General features: G+C 38.3%; 1 protein-coding gene across 4 annotated transcripts in view; it reads right to left on the reverse strand.

The window, feature by feature from the left end:
* cntfr (ciliary neurotrophic factor receptor) overlaps window positions 1–16008 on the reverse strand; it is a 130575-nt gene that overhangs the window by 3401 nt on the left and 111166 nt on the right. For 3 of the 4 annotated variants that reach the window (XM_013909839.1, XM_013909838.1, XM_013909837.1), the window contains 3 exons: window positions 10972–11040; window positions 10417–10552; window positions 2809–2938 (listed from right to left, as the gene is read on the reverse strand). In XM_013909839.1, coding sequence (XP_013765293.1) covers window positions 2809–2938; window positions 10417–10552; window positions 10972–11040 — 335 coding nt within the window. The remainder of the gene's footprint in view (window positions 1–2808; window positions 2939–10416; window positions 10553–10971; window positions 11041–16008) is intronic. The other variant, XM_005729210.1, reaches the window with a different exon arrangement.

Genomic DNA, 16008 nt, shown 5'->3' on the forward strand with positions numbered 1-16008 from the left:
TGATGTCATTAGACCACACCCCTTCTCATTACAGAGATGCACATCACCTAATATGCTTAATTGGTAGTAGGCTTTCAAGCCTATACAGCTTGGAGTAAGACAACATGCATGAAGAGGATGATGTGGACAAAATACTCATTTGCCTAATAATTCTGCACTCCCTGCATTGTCTGTAAAAGCACTTGGATGCTAAACACATCTCCATAATGCTTGTGGCAAGGAAAAGAATAATGCTCCCAAAGTCAATTAAGCTATTAGTTGGAACAGTAATGAGTTAATTTCCTTAGTAAGTTATGATATAATGTAACATAAGGGATTAATCCTTAATAGCAGTAACAGCATCAGCTCGTAATGTTATGAGCTGCTTTTCATTTTTTAAACACTGCACAAGACTGCACTTTCGTTGAGCTGCCATCAACTCAACCATCTAAAACATAATAAGGGGCTTCTAACAGCTTTTGTGTAAGAAACCAAAGATGTTGGGACTCAAACTATATGACTTGAGCCAGCCCTCATTTCTTCACAATAAACAAAACAAAACACTCACAAAATTGTTCTCCAGGCTTTCTGAAGCTCTTTTCAAATTTTTCTTTGGACATGGGTGCTTTCCCCCTTATTTTTAGTCTGATACAAGGATTGGAATGAGAATGAGTGAAAAAAGCAGCCAATGTCATTTTCAGAGGGTTTTTTTCCCCACACTTAACACTAATCTATGAACCATTCAAGCATAAAAAGGTACCTAATACGGATGAACCAATGTTGTGTCTCCAGACAACTTAGTAAAGAACCAACTTTAAATTGTACCATTAGGTCTTTTGTTACTAGCAGTAAAGCTGCCTGTCATAAAACCATAAAACCTGTTCCTAATTCTTTAAGATAAGATAACCTGTATTTGTCCCACATGTGGGAAATTTGTTAGTTTGTTAGTTTAGTTGAGTTAATAAAAAATATAGTTATGGGCTGTTATAATAACAGTTTTAAAGGCATAAAATGATGTTTCTGCACCAACAAAGTGATTCCCAAAGAGCTATTAGCTGAAAACTTGATATATCCTCACAAGGTGTGTAGTGCATCCTTAAGAAATGTGAGGAAACTTGACAAGTTGAGTGCAAGAGACTTGGCAGCCCTAAAAAGCTACCTAGACCATATGAACAGTGTGTGAAAGTCATGTCCTTAACTAATAGGAAACATTCAAGTAAAGACCTGACACAGGATCTGACAGATGAATCAGACACTTCAGTTGATCCATCAATACTGGCATACGTGGATAGAACAATTCATAACTGAAAACTATCAGTCATTGATTGGCCTTCCCAGAGCTCAGACCTGATAAATGGGATGGTACTTAGTTGGAGTAGAAAAGCATTACATAAGTGCTCAAAGCACTTTTTATTACCTAATTTGTAGCCAACATCAAAAGAAGAGCTTTAAATGTCATTCAAGGAGCCTGAAGAACTAGACTACTTCAAAACTACTTAAAGAAATTAGAAGAAACATTGCCTAAAGGAACTCAAGCTTTGTTAAAGAATAAAGCAACTTGAAATGTTCGTTACAATTGTACAAACTTTTGTTTCCTTATATATTTTGTATTTTCATGTGTGTTTGCACGTTTCAATGAATTGCATCACCAGCTTCCAATTCCTATAGGAATTAAGTTGTTTAAGACTCTTACACAATACTATATAATCGTACTGATAATAATTTCCTATAATTTGCAATAATTCTCTACATATTTCCAGAGTATTTTCTAATTGTGCCGTCTAATTTGTCTGTCACCCTTTCTGCTTCCCTTTGTTGTTATAGAGTTATTAATCCTTTGGTGTGTATCTGTTGACATGGAAATGTTGACATCTTTTGAAATGGAGTGTGCTTGTAACTCTAAAACAAATTAGAACAGATTCCCATTTGGACCTGCACATACAGGCTGCATGGGAGGGGAACTGGCATGAAAGTGCCTTAATTGTATTCAACCATTCCACTTGCAGCGGGTGTTCAGCTGGAGAAGCGTCCATGTTTAATGTATTTTTGTTAAAGTGTTATTGGTATAAAGCTGTCGCTAATCTTTTGATTAAAGTAAAAAGAAAAAAATACAACTTCTACGCATGGTTTCATTAATTTTAGATTGTATATATTTATTTTTTAGCATTTAGATAAAATATGAGTTCATCAGAAGGACTGCTCAGGTCGAGCCGTTTGGAGCCAAAGTTAGAAAAACAAGGATGAGATGATTTGGACATGTGTAGAGGAGCGATAGTGGATATACTGGAGAAAGAATGTTGACTATGGAATGGCCAGGTGGGAGAAGATGAGGAAGACTATAGCAAACATTCATGGATGTAGTGAAGCAGGACAAGCTGAGGGTTGGTGTGACAAAAAAGTACTATGGATAGGGAGATTATCTGCTGTGGTAACCCCTAAACAGGGCAGCCAAAATTCAGTTCAATTCAATTCAGTTTTATTTATATAGTGCCAAATCACAACAACAGTCGCCTCAAGGCAAAAGAAGAATAAGAAATCTAAACCTTTACCGTTACTATTTCAACAGGATTTAAAGAGTTAAACTACCCAGATGTTACAGCTCCTGGTCCATTAAACATGCTCATGTAAACAGAACATATAAATATATGTCATATAAACACATAAACAGACATGCATCGACCTGCCAATACATGAGTTACTAATCAATTTGAAAACTGGATCATGTAGACTAAGGAGTCTACATGGTGTATCTATGTATATGTATATACATAAGTGATGTGTATATATGTGTATGTGTATGTGTGTGTGTATCTGGGTGTTGTCGCTCACCACATAAGCAGCAGCAGCAGCATTCCTAACAGCAAACGGGAGAAAAATGTGATGACCGTGGCAGCTCCTCCCACTGGAGGTTCAGCCTTCTGTGGTGCGTTGGAGCATGGCATGGGGGAGGTCTTAGTCTCTGTAGAAAATTTATCAGAAGACACAATAAACCTTAGGAACATATTTTAATTAACAATTGAAATCCTTGGTGAGTTTTATCATTTCTCTGTGTGTTTATTTATTAATTTTATTGGGCTAACACAGTGCACAATACTTGTGAAAAACATTAAAAAATGACATGCTGATGAATGGATGCTGAAAAGTGCTCATCACACCAGGAAGAACCAAGCAGAAAGGAAAATACAGTGAAGAGCAAAATCAATTGTAATCTGCACAAGCAATCAATATAGAACTTGTCAAGGCAGTTATGAAGTGAGCTGGAATAAAAAAAAAAATCCCCTCCATGCTAAAGCCGCAGGGAAACGGGGCAAAGAAAGGACGGGGAACAAAGTATATAGATGAAATATGGAGAAACTGGAACGGAAACAGACGGCAAGGTAAAAAACCCCGAGGTAAAGCAGGCGGGGAATACAGCATGAGGTGGATAGAAAGAGTGAAAAATAAAGGAAATGTGCAATAAGGTAGTTAATATATTGCTGATAATAGTCAATTGCACAGCTAGAAAATCTATCCATTTATACCCAACTGTAATACAAAGCCGTAGAACAACTGGATTCACAAAAACTCTTTTGACTGCACCAGGGCTTGACTAATACTTTGCATGGCTTCACATTTCAGAATAACAAATCAGTAAAGATTTAAAAAAAAGAAAAAAAAGAGAAAGACAAATAGAAAAAAAGGTCTCAGCAGCTTAGTAGCAGAAGCAAGTGAATTTTAATACAATCGGCACGCAATTTTCTTAAAAGATCTACTGACTTGTACAGTCTGGTGAGTGCAAAAAGTGTATATTCAATTACGGAAACATTAAAAAGTTATGATACTCTTGTATATTTTCAGCTAATCCAATTACGCTCAAGCGTACGAGAGTGAGAGAGGCACTTAACATCTTGTGGCAAACATAAATATGCTGAAAATCACTATGTGCTTAGGCATTTTTTAGTGCTTCGGTTTTTCATTGCTCGACAAATAAAAATATCACAGTTTAATGCTTTAGAAAACGGGACCTCTGCTACAGCTGCAGGCAGCACAGTAGATATTAACTGGTGCACAACGTTTGCACTCATTCTTTTTTTAGCGAAGAGAGAATATGATTTCCCTCTTCTTGCAATTAATGACTGTTGTATAGTACTGCGATGGGAGTTGGGAGATATTAGAGGGAAGCAACCAGGTGTGAAATGGCAAGAGAGAAACGGGGGGGGGGAGGTAGGACGCATTTAACATGTTCAGCAGCTCAGTGCAATACTTCCTGCCTGGAGCAAAACATTGTGCTTTGGAGTGACAGAGGGAATAAAAATTATGCAGAAAATAATGTGCCTGTGACAAGGAAATACAGTCATGGGGTGTATGCTGATGTAACAAGCTAGGTGAGGACAGGTAAACATAGCAGATGAGACAGTGATGTGATGAAGAATGGAGGAAGAGGCTAAGAAAAGCAGAAAGACGAGGAGGACAAAAAGCTAATGAGATGAGAAAATTGCTGAACGACTCGAACTCCAAGCACGCTGCATGTTTATGCAAATACTGTTGATGTGTGAGGCGCTAGAATATTCTAATCCAAAATACACACATGAAAGTGGTGTCTGTTATCATCCAGAAGTGTAGAGTTTCTGTTTTGGAGATTAGATTGGGCTTTTTTGTCCCCCTTGCTGCTGTATTTGTGGGTCAATGAAGTCATTTCAGCAGAGTGGCAAACAAGGTGGCATAAATTATGAATCTAAATTATGAATCCCCGAAACAGTTTGGAATGGCAAAGCAGCTACTATTGTAAAGAACTTATGTCATATGTTTTTTATATTTACATTGGGATCACCTTCGAACAGATTATGCAACACTATCTGTTGACTTTGACACTCTGCTTCACCTTAGCAATTTTTACTATAAGTTTACACAAACTGTAGTGCTTTTCAGAGTGAGTATACAGAAGAAGAGGATCTTAAAGCATTTATGCAGGGTTCAGCCTGGTTGCCTTTTAATAGATACTCCTGTTCTACTATAAGGCATGAAACAGAAGCCATACATTTATAAATAGCCCCAGACATGAAATACACAAACTAATATACAGTGCCAGACAGTGTCCAGTTTCTGTCTCACACGCTGGGTGAGGCACCAACTTATATCTTAGATGCAATGCCTCGGCTAATCCGCTCTTCTTGGAATGTGGTCGCTAAGCAATGGCCCAGTCACAGAGGATGGGATCCTTAAATGTCTCTTGCCTGCCCCCCATGCTATCCTTCTGATTCAAAGCTGCTCTGTGACGATGCTGGGAAACAGAACAGCCACTTAGGTTCAACTGGCAGCTACTTTTGCATGATGTATAGGTGACTCTCTGTTGTTGGGGGGAGGGGTGGGGTGTTAGAAAGGAGAACACAAAATGTGGTACACGGACAGTGGAGAAGAAAAGGAGAATGTGTAACTGCGTGTTAAGACTCCGAGCAAGACAATCAATAAGTCACAGGAAGTCTGTTGATTTACTATTCGGCTGAGCAGCCAGAAAATATTGGTGAGTGTGGAGATGTTAACAAGTTGGTCAGCTAAAAGTAGCAGGCCTTGGCTACATTTTATTTTGTGTGTGTGTGTTTACGAATCATAGAAAGGAATCAGATATCGTCTCTGTTTCCTTATTGCCTCATTGCATGGTTCTACTTCAGTAGTCCCATTCTGCTGTTCTGGACTGCTATTCAACTTTGTTTTTTGTTTTGCAGCATGTTTTGCATCATTATCCATTTGCACTGTGAAGCACCAAACAATCAGTTCCACAGTATTTGAGCATTTTTGAATCTGAGCAGTCACTTGGCCTGGACATTACATCGCATTACTTCTATCAGCAGCCACACTATCAGTAAATACTAGCATTTTCCATTGGCAGCCATTCAGGCACATGGCGTGACATTGCTGTTTTTTTCCTTATTCATACATTTTTTTCTTTTCCAAAACTGTGCAGGCTCTTTCAGACATTTTCTGGCCTAATCTGGCTTCTCTGTTCCTGAGTGTAACCAGTGGTTTGCACATTGGTGTAAACCCTCTTTGTTAACATATATAAATCTTAACCATGGAAAGAATTCTGTGATCATCCACTTGATTTTTGTGTTTTTTCAGGCCTTTTTGGTAATCCTGAGCTCGCCAGTGCATTCATTCTTTTAAGAATGCATACCAAATTTGAATGCAACCTCACAAAGTCATCACTTCATATTAATTATACATTTGATTTATCATGAAATGACAAGGAAACAGACCTAACCTGGCCATTAAACCCCTGTTCAGTGAACAGTCCAATTACTTTTGAGTCTCTGAATAGGGAGCACTTTATAGAAAAATGAAGTCTGAACTTCAATCATCTCATGTTTGCTTGCTTTTAAATCCAGTGTTTATGGTGTACAGATGCAAGTTTACAAAAAAGTGTCCAAAAAAAGACTATATAACTCATTATTTATATAATCTGTTACAGTTTTTACAAACAAGCAAACAAAGAACAGTGTACAGATCACAGATCAGCTGGAATGACAGCCAAATCTGAATGTAATTAGTGATCGAGTAAGAGTAACATTTGTAAAGGAAAGTAGAAAAAGGCCAGAAAGAAAAGCTAGAAATTAATATGAGTGAGAATAAGAGAGAAGTGAGAAGGGAAGGAAAAGAAATGGAGAGAAAAAAGAGAGCTAGAGGCAAGATGGAGAAGGATAGGCGAAGAGAAACAGGACAAGGGGAGAGGGAAGGGAAGCAGAGAAGCGGCAGCTGGATCGAGAAGGAGCATGAGGAGAATCCCAATAACCTCCTGTTCTCCGTCTCCACGAGACCAAGAATAATACACTGTGTACTGACTGAGTGTTTATATGTGTGTGCGTCTGTGTATACACTACAGGTTATCAAACTGAAGGACTCTCTGTGTGTGTGGGTGTGTTTGTGCTGATGTGTTTGTGGCTCACAGAGTATTGGAGGAGGCTGCATGTTGTGAGTGTGTCTTTCAGCATTAGTGTTTGTGTGTTGCCAGGTATGTGTGAGCTCATTTAGTGCTGAATGTGACAATGATTGTGCAGTGCTACTCTTTGCCAAGAGGAGTCAGTATTCTACCGTAAAACCATTACGTTTTAACAGACTCTCAGAAAGACAAAGAGAAGCACAGACAGACAGACTTTGCCCCTTAGAGAAATTAGTGTCAAATTATTGGCTTCAGAAGTGAGTGAAAGAAAATAATGGTAAACCCACATTAAAAATGTTTTAAACAGACAAATACAAATGCATAAATACACATAAACCCAACAATGCAACAACATCCACCAAACCATTATAGCACTATGGTTTGGAAAACTCGGGGGAACAAAATGAAAGTTTCTGTAGTGTATTGGTGTGAGTGCTCTGTAATAAATTACAGCAAACTAAATTAATATATCATAAATTCAGAGCTTTCCTCATGTGGAGCATTAAGTGAATAGTTTGACATTTTAGGAAATATGCTTATTTGCCTTCTGCCTCAGAGTTAGCTGAGATGATCAATACTACTATCATTGCCTGTTCAATCTAATAATACAGCTTGCTAATGATCACACATCTCATTTGCTTACACTGGATGTAAAGATGACGAGGAGCAGCATTATGTGAGGGTTATCTCAAGGACAGTCTTTTTTGTCAAATAGCAGTTTAACCCAGGGAAGCGATCAATTTACTACTCTTGATGAAAAAGAGGTGTTGTAGAAGAACCATATGGTCATATGGTCAAAAACTCTTGACTTTTAAGTGACTCTTTAAATCATGGAAGCATGTAGGTAGCATGTAGGCTGTTGTCTGTTTTTGGAAATCTGTTATAACGAAGAAGGTTGTATCTGAGTTAGAAACTAAGAACCCATCATGCTCACAGAGTGGCAAGAAGTCAGAGTCAAACCTGGCTTGCCTTGAAGCACTCCCTACTTTATCATCTTTATACCTTTTAATGGGACCATAAATTAGAAAATGAATATCATGCAGTATTAAATAAGAATTGAAACTAGTGATTAAGACCATAAACTCACCAGGAAAATGTTACTGCGATCAAGTGAGCAATAGGGTTATTCGATCATAAATCGTAAAGCCAGACATCTTACTGGCAAGCAGATACCCCCTGCTGGTCATTCAAAGAATGCAAGTTTGAGGCGCTTTGAGGAAGCTGTGTCCATTTTTCTACATATTTTGTAAGAACTAAGTCGCTTTCTACTGAGTTATATAGGTGTAATGCTAATACTACTACTACTACTGCTACTACTACTACTAATAATAATAGTAGTAGTAGTATCATACTATACTACTTATATTATACTACATACAATTGTGGAAATAGCAACCTTACATTTTTTTGCTACAATCTGTGAGTTGTTTTTTTAATTAATATTTTATCAGCTTTGTAATAAACTTTCTAGGGCTAGTAATATATTTTCATATTATTGAATAATCTAACACATTTTGCAGACCTGCATCAATGTCTGTGCTTGCCTGTCTGATACAGTACGCACAGTTTAAAGTTGATCTTGGTGGTTAGTTTCAAGATGTAACATATCGATAATAGAAGCTTCCTCAGCCCGAGTGCTTTCACGTTATGTTCTTTTAAGTTGCATAGTTTAATACTGCAGATGTACACATTGCCAGTAGACCTACTAAGGATATATTTCTGCCCTAGCCACTTCAGCTTAGAGGGTCCACAGACAATGTAATATTCCAGTTTTATACAGTTTTTCCTCTGCATGACATTTAAAAATGACTGCAAAAGATTAAAAGTACTGTTGCTGTAACATAGATGTATACCAATAGTGTGTCCTTTGACATTAATATAGGGTATTGATAAATTTGCCCACTTGCAATTTAAGCTGCTTTAGTGTGCCCACAGGTGCTGCACAAATATAAGCTACTTTGCAACCCACCTTCACACCAGCCCCACATTTCATGCCACATTTCATATCAGCTGTCATGTTCTGCTCTAATTTTTTGTTCTGCTAATTTTTGCTTCATGCTTTTTGTGTTCTGTGGTAGGGCAGTGAGGTCATAAGGAGAGTGTCACTGAACCATACCACCAAACATAAATTAATGTCCTATAGAGGTCCTGACTGAACACTCATCTGGTGAGTAAATACTCCCTACATCTGCAAGACTAAAATGGAAATCGTCCAAATCCTTGTCTGCTTCTTTTTTTCATTCAACCATTTCTTCTTTCCTCCATCAGTGTGATGTGAAGATGGTGCACAGACAAGTATTTGGGCCTTGAATAGGTGTCTTGCTGAAGGTCTTCAGAAAGTTTTGAAGATATTAATTTCACAAGTGAGTCGTCCTTTGTCTTTGCTATATGTTCAAGTGGTGCCAACTAAATAATTCCCAGAGACTGTTTTTGTCACAGTCACTGAGTATAGTGTCCAGTCAACACATACACACGCACACACACACAAAATCCAATATCCATAATGAATTTTTAATATATATGATCTGCCAGAAGTTGACATTTTTTTGACAACATAAGAGCAGTTTTTTTGTTTTGGTTTTTTTTTTAAAGGAAGGGCTCAGGTACTTAGGTTGATGTGTGTCGATTTGTCTCGAGGCAGATGGGTCTTATAGCTTAGACTGTAATAAAAATTCAGAGCTATCAAATGCTTATAGTGTACTCTGTTTAATCATTAAGAAAGTTATTAACTAAAATTAATTTCATACCTAAATGCTTCAGAAAATTTACTGTGAAAGCCACAGGCAAGAGGAACAATGTCGAGAATGTTATTGGAATACTATATTATGCTATCACAATGATTCCTCCAGCCAACAGACTACAATCTCATTTAACTTTTAGTGTTAACCTTTGTTCACTACTAACTTCACAACTACACATGAGCCATCTTAACATGTTAACATACTACTGAGCCCACTATGTTTTACATGCTATTATTTTTATTTTATCCCTCTGTCCTTTCAGTCATGCCAGTGCTGTAGCTCATTAGAGTAAGCTGCTGAATGTGGGAAATATTAAACCTGCCAAGCAACGTTGTCATTAACAACCTGACATCAGCGCATTAGCTCAAAGGACTGTCACACTGAGCTGCCAGCACATTTGCAGACTTCTCTTTGGGTTTCCTTATGTTTCATTGTCCCCTGTTATTGATCTTTTCATGGAACAATGACTCATGTATTTTGCAAACGTCTGTTAAAGTACATTTACACACTGAACAGCCTCCAACCAAGAAAGATCTGCATGATAAAAACGAGTCTCCCTCTGACTGAAATTGGGGCTATAACTTACCAGTTGTTGTGTTCTGTAATGTTATATACAATATTGCACCACTAGAGGGTGGTGTCATGAAAAACTGCCATTGAAAATATAGAGTTAGGAAATAGAGTTAAGATGGCGAACTGTTAGCATGATGTGTCACCCTGCTACCCCTACGATTTACGGTTATGTGCTGCATTCATCCTCCTTGACAAAGATTTATTTATCACCAGCCATCGTTATACCAGTATGAAATTCCACTTCAGTTGTGGAAACAACTGGCACGGGTTCTTCAATCCAGGGTGTAGCATGGACAGCAACACTCCAGTCACTCCATGTTCCAATCTCTGTGTCCTTGGCAGCCACCTGATGAACACAGGGATATCAGAAGTATTCGATTCAGTTTTATTTATTTAGCATCAACTCACAACAACAGTTGCCTCAAGGCACTTTATATTGTAAAGTAAAGACCCTACAATAACCCTCCTTCTTTTAGCTGCTCCACAACAGATGACCTGCCTCCATCTAAACCTATTCCTATCCCCCACTGTCACACTGACCCTCTACATATCATCTTCACTACATTAATCTTCTCTCAAGTCTCCCTCTTTTCCTCCTGTCTGACAGCTTAACATTCAACATTAATAGTAAAAGTGTAAAATTAATGCGATTTCAGTAGAATGTACATAATACTGAACCCAATATTTACATAAAGTATTGAGCTGATCTTGAAATAACCTTTTTTAACCTTCTTTTTTCTTTGCTAGTTAGTATGAAATCTTTACCTGGATGATGTACTCCTTCCCAGCGTAGGCATCAGTGATGTTATGGGATGTAGTGTCAGATAGCTCCACCTAAACATCAAACGGAAAAGAGCATGGAGTCAGTCTGGATCGGAAAACAGCACATGTGGTTTCCCTGGGTTACAGTAGGGTGTGTCTGTTTTATTTTTGCAGTATATTAAAGTTGTTATCAAATATCTTTATTGATAAATATGGTCTCTATGGCCCTGGGGATATGAAAGGTTCCAAGATTATGAATTATGAAAATTCTCGGCTAAAAAAGACACTTTCGAGGTCCCAATTTAACTTTTGGTCTGGATCAACTGCCATTCTACCCACAGCTCTACCCATAAATTATGATCTCTGTATAGCAATCCAAGCTTGTTTTATGGAAGCCTCAGCTGTGCCTTACTGAATACAGTGTTTCTGCAGTGATCATTTATTGATAACACATCATTCATCATTATTCTATGAATAGGTCAAGTGTATTGTTTTATCCCTGCGTTGCTTTACATTATTGAATTGATTGGACCTTGATGGCCTTGCAGCCACAACGCTCCATGCATACCAACTGTCAGACACACATGTAAAATACCAGCTGCATAATTGATGATTATACCAGAAAACATTGGCATCAATGCTACATAATTTTATGACACAATATTATGCATGCCAACATTTGAAAGCCTTTTTGCGCACACTTTAATTTGCAGAGCGAAACAGAGAATTAACTAAATGTTTGAGTTACAGAGGAGTGTATGAGAGAATGATTTGCTGCTCCTCTGTAATTTACGGTTAGTGCTGTGTGTGTGTGTGTGTGTGTGTGTGTGTGTGTGTGTGTGTGTGTGTGTGTGTGTGTGTGTGTGTGTGAAGGACTGAAGGAAAACTAGGTGGAGGGAGGGTGCTGCCTCTTTTTGTTTCTCCTGAAGTCATAATAAATGATTTATTGGCATGCCTGTTGCCTTGTGCAAGAGACATATAACCACTTGTGCACCTGCAGATGGACACACACACACACACACACTCATACACAAGTTTAGGATAATGGGATACTGGATAGGTTACTTGAAATTTCTAATTTAACAAGTAGATACAATTTCATCTAAAGAACAATATAATGAATGTACATACTGAAAAATAATGAACAGGAATATACATATGATAAAAAGAAAGTGCATTCAATTTGAATCTTAAGGTTTTATCTATTGGGACATAGAAGCAGAAGAGTTGGCTGTTTGCTGGTCTGAAACATTCCAGTGTTTTTTGACACAACGCCAAGAAGGAAAGACATCAGCACTGATTTTGGAAAAGCAATGATAGCTGCCAATCAATCTTTGAAGGATCGCTGACCAAAAAAGCCCAACATTCTGCAGTGTGAAAGATTATCCAAAAGTTCACAACATTCAAGACCGTTGCCAATTTTCCCTGGAGTGGACGTCCCACCAAATTCACCCAAAGATCACACTGTGCAATCCTCAGAAAAAAAATGTCAAAAACCCCACGCACTAGATCTCAGTCTCTGTAAGCCAAATGTACATGTGACACGTTAAAGTTTACGATCGTACAATTAGGAAAAGACTGACATGTTTGGAAAGTTGCCAGAAAAAACCTCTTCTCTCCAAAAAGAACAAGACAGCACAGCTTAACATTGCAAAACTGCATCTGAATAAACCACAAGAGTTCTGGAACAATGGTCATAATGCACAGAACACCGTACATAGCATGTCAACACAAACATCTCATACCAACTGTCAAGCACAGTGGTGGAAGACTGATGATTAATGCTTGTTTTGCAGGCAAAAGACCTGGGCACATTGTAGCCATTTGTTGCCCATAAACTCCTCTGTATACCAAAGTACTGTAGAGTGAGACCATCTGTCTCACAGCTAAAGCTTGATGATCCCAAGGACAAATCTACAACAGAATGATTGAAAAAGAAAATAATCAAGGCGTTGCAAGTGCCCAGTCAAAGCTCAGATCTTAAAGTAATTGAAATGTGGTGGAACCTTAAGAGAGCTGTGCGCAAACGAATGCCTGCAAAGCTCAGTGAACAGAAATAACTGGAGCATGGACTGAAATACCTCCACAATGATGTGAGAGACTGAAAAAGTCATATAGACAATGGATATTTCAAGTCACTTCAAGTTATTGCTGCTAAAAGTGATTTCAGAAGCTACTGAAGCATGGGGGCACTTAGTTTTTCTACACATTGTTCTCCATCTTTGACTTAAAAAATAATCACACTGTGTAATATGTCCCATATTATTGTTCATCTCAGGCTGCATTTACATTACTTTAAGGCTTGCTAAGGACAATGATTGTACATTTCATGTAACCTGTGCTGGCTAGTTAATAAAACTTGTCAGAAAAGAGATTTTACAGACCCTGACAGGCAGCTGACCTGCTGGAGAACACAAATATAGTCCAGTACTTGATTACCAATAAATGATTGGTGATGCAATCATGTAATCTTGATAATTCCAACTCTGCAACACAAACTACAACACGTGCTACTGATGCCCACCTAGCTATCTTCTAAATTCTATTTATAGTAATGTTTATCTAGGTGAGAATTCCAGTAATGTCAGAAAAGACTGCAATTACACAGACATTTACATGAATGTCATCAACACCTGCAGCAGCAAGGAAAAAAAATGTTCAAATGTTGTTTTTTTCCTTTCTTTTCACCATAAACTCACAGCTCACTGTTAATTACACTCAAGTAATTTAGGTTCTTCATTAGCATCTCTGGCTATTGTTTCTAGGTTTTGACACCATGTTAATTACTGATGTTTGGGAATGCAGCAATTTCACTAAAGTGAAAAGTGAAAGTATCGAGCAAACGACAAAAAAAGTCAGCAGTCAGATGAACGGAGAGGATATCAACAAGGCAACAGCGTAGCCAAGTTTTCTAAACTGCTTCTTTTATGAAGAAGAAAGAAAAACAGAACAAAAACAAAACTGAAAACACCTGTGAACGCACTAAGGCACAGCATAACCAGCAATGGATGGATGTTTACAAACTATGTGATTTTTCTCTTTGGCTTTGATTCGCTAACAAATAATCTAAAACAGATGAGGATGAGAGTCAAAATAAAGTAGGGGAGTAAATAATAATAGTGATAATAATAAAAATTCGAAATATCACTAGCAGCTGCTCCGAAGAGTCTTGTGATTTGATCAAAACTCCCTCACAGCCACCATATAATTTTCACCCACTAACAGTCATAGCCAGGCCTCAGCCTGGAGTTTCCCCTTTACTTCTCCACTCCTCCAGGATATGAAAACCTGTAGTCAATCTGACAAATAACCCACTGAAACAACCCCAGCATCACCGCTTTCTCTTTATTCCTGTAAGCCGTCTCTCATCGCTCACGCTCTATGTAAAGTTGACCCCTCTGTTTTCCACATTGCCTTGAACTGAGGCAATGTATTTTTCAGCTCTCGCACCCTCGCTCTCTGTTTGGAAGGAAGCTTAGTCTTTATCTGCCTAACCAAGCGCTACATTTATAGGCTTAATTTCATTAGTGGAATGCAATAACAACATCATTTGAGCATGTGCGTGTGGTTAGACTGCAGTGTATATTGTGTGTGCATATGGATCGGTTAAAAGACGTCTGCGCTGGCTTTGAGGCTAAAACTTCCATTGTTTAGATGTTGTCCAACCAGCATATCCAGCCATTGCTTCTATCAGCATTCCTTAGTGACTGCAATAAGTATGTGTATGTTTGAATAGTGATGTCTATGTTAATCTGCTCACATCTGTTTGACTATGTGTGTATGTGTTGTTGGGCTTTTATTTTTTTATCCCTATCTCTCTATATTTTTCCTGTGTGTGTGTCGGTGCTTACATTCGATATTGGAAAACACACATACACCAGTTTAGGCAAATATGCCTTTGTACAATTGTGTTTGCGTTTCTTTGTATTCGTGTATTTATTGTCATGTCTGCACACGTCTGTTGCATTATTGTTTGTGTTTGCGAGGCTGAACCGGAACCGACGGATGCGTACATCAGCATGTGTATGAACTACATATACCGTATGTCTATGTGAGGAGGAGTAAATGGAGTAAACAGCTTGCAAATAAACATTTCCAGAGAGATGGATGTGTTGCTGTGTTGCCAAGTGGCTAACAGGGAGCAGTGAAAGCAGCACTTAATATCGCGTAGTAAAAGAAGGTGGCGAGGAGGGGCTGAGGATAGATGCAAGGCGATTCACTTTGGAAAGGGCTTTTGCTATTGCAGCCAAAAAACACTATCAGATCATTCACACTGCAAGACCAAATCTGTGTGATGTGCCATGTGGTGGTGAAGGTTCAGTGATCAGCCAAACTGATTAAAATCACCTGTCTGGACCTATGTAGGTCTCTGTGATCCTACAGACTTACTTAAAAAAACTGAGCATAATCCATACTAAAAGTGTGCGCAAGCAGAAAAGACTAACAGTTATTTGAACAAAAAAAGTCAATTTTTTCATACACACTTGCACACAGTGTTCCTTTTATGGCAGTCCACCTGGAAATATGCATATCTGGATCGGCTCTTTAAATTGTCACATTTAACCATAAATGGTCAATGCAAAGTACCTCGTGAATCTTTATGCATAGAAATTAGTCTCTTTATTGTGCTCTTTGAACCGTCCTTGACCACTGTTTGCTGTGCAGTGGGGCGCATTGGAGGGTATGTTAAGTCTGTTATGTGTTGGTGCATGTCCCATAACATCCACATGCCAGCAGCCAAGGTTTCCCAGCACAATACTGCCTTGTAAGGAGATCAACATTGCGATTCACCTCACCTGTCAGTGGTTTTAATGTTGTTAGTGTAAATTTACATATGTATGTGTGTGTTTGGGTGCAAGTGTTTGCGCGTGTGTGGGGATATGTGTTTCACATGTGTCTTCAGGGCTGATCTATTGTAAATAGAGCTGTTCAAAGCTGTTCATCAGACTTGTTTACCGCTCATTAAAATTGTTTAGTGTTCATTTAAATTGTATGTAAAAGTGTGCCCACACATTTGTATGTGCAGTTCTACACACTGAC

Source organism: Pundamilia nyererei, unplaced genomic scaffold (genome assembly GCF_000239375.1).
Source record: "Pundamilia nyererei isolate P.nyererei 1_Seehausen unplaced genomic scaffold, PunNye1.0 scaffold00032, whole genome shotgun sequence".
Classification (NCBI taxonomy): Eukaryota; Metazoa; Chordata; class Actinopteri; order Cichliformes; family Cichlidae; genus Pundamilia; species Pundamilia nyererei.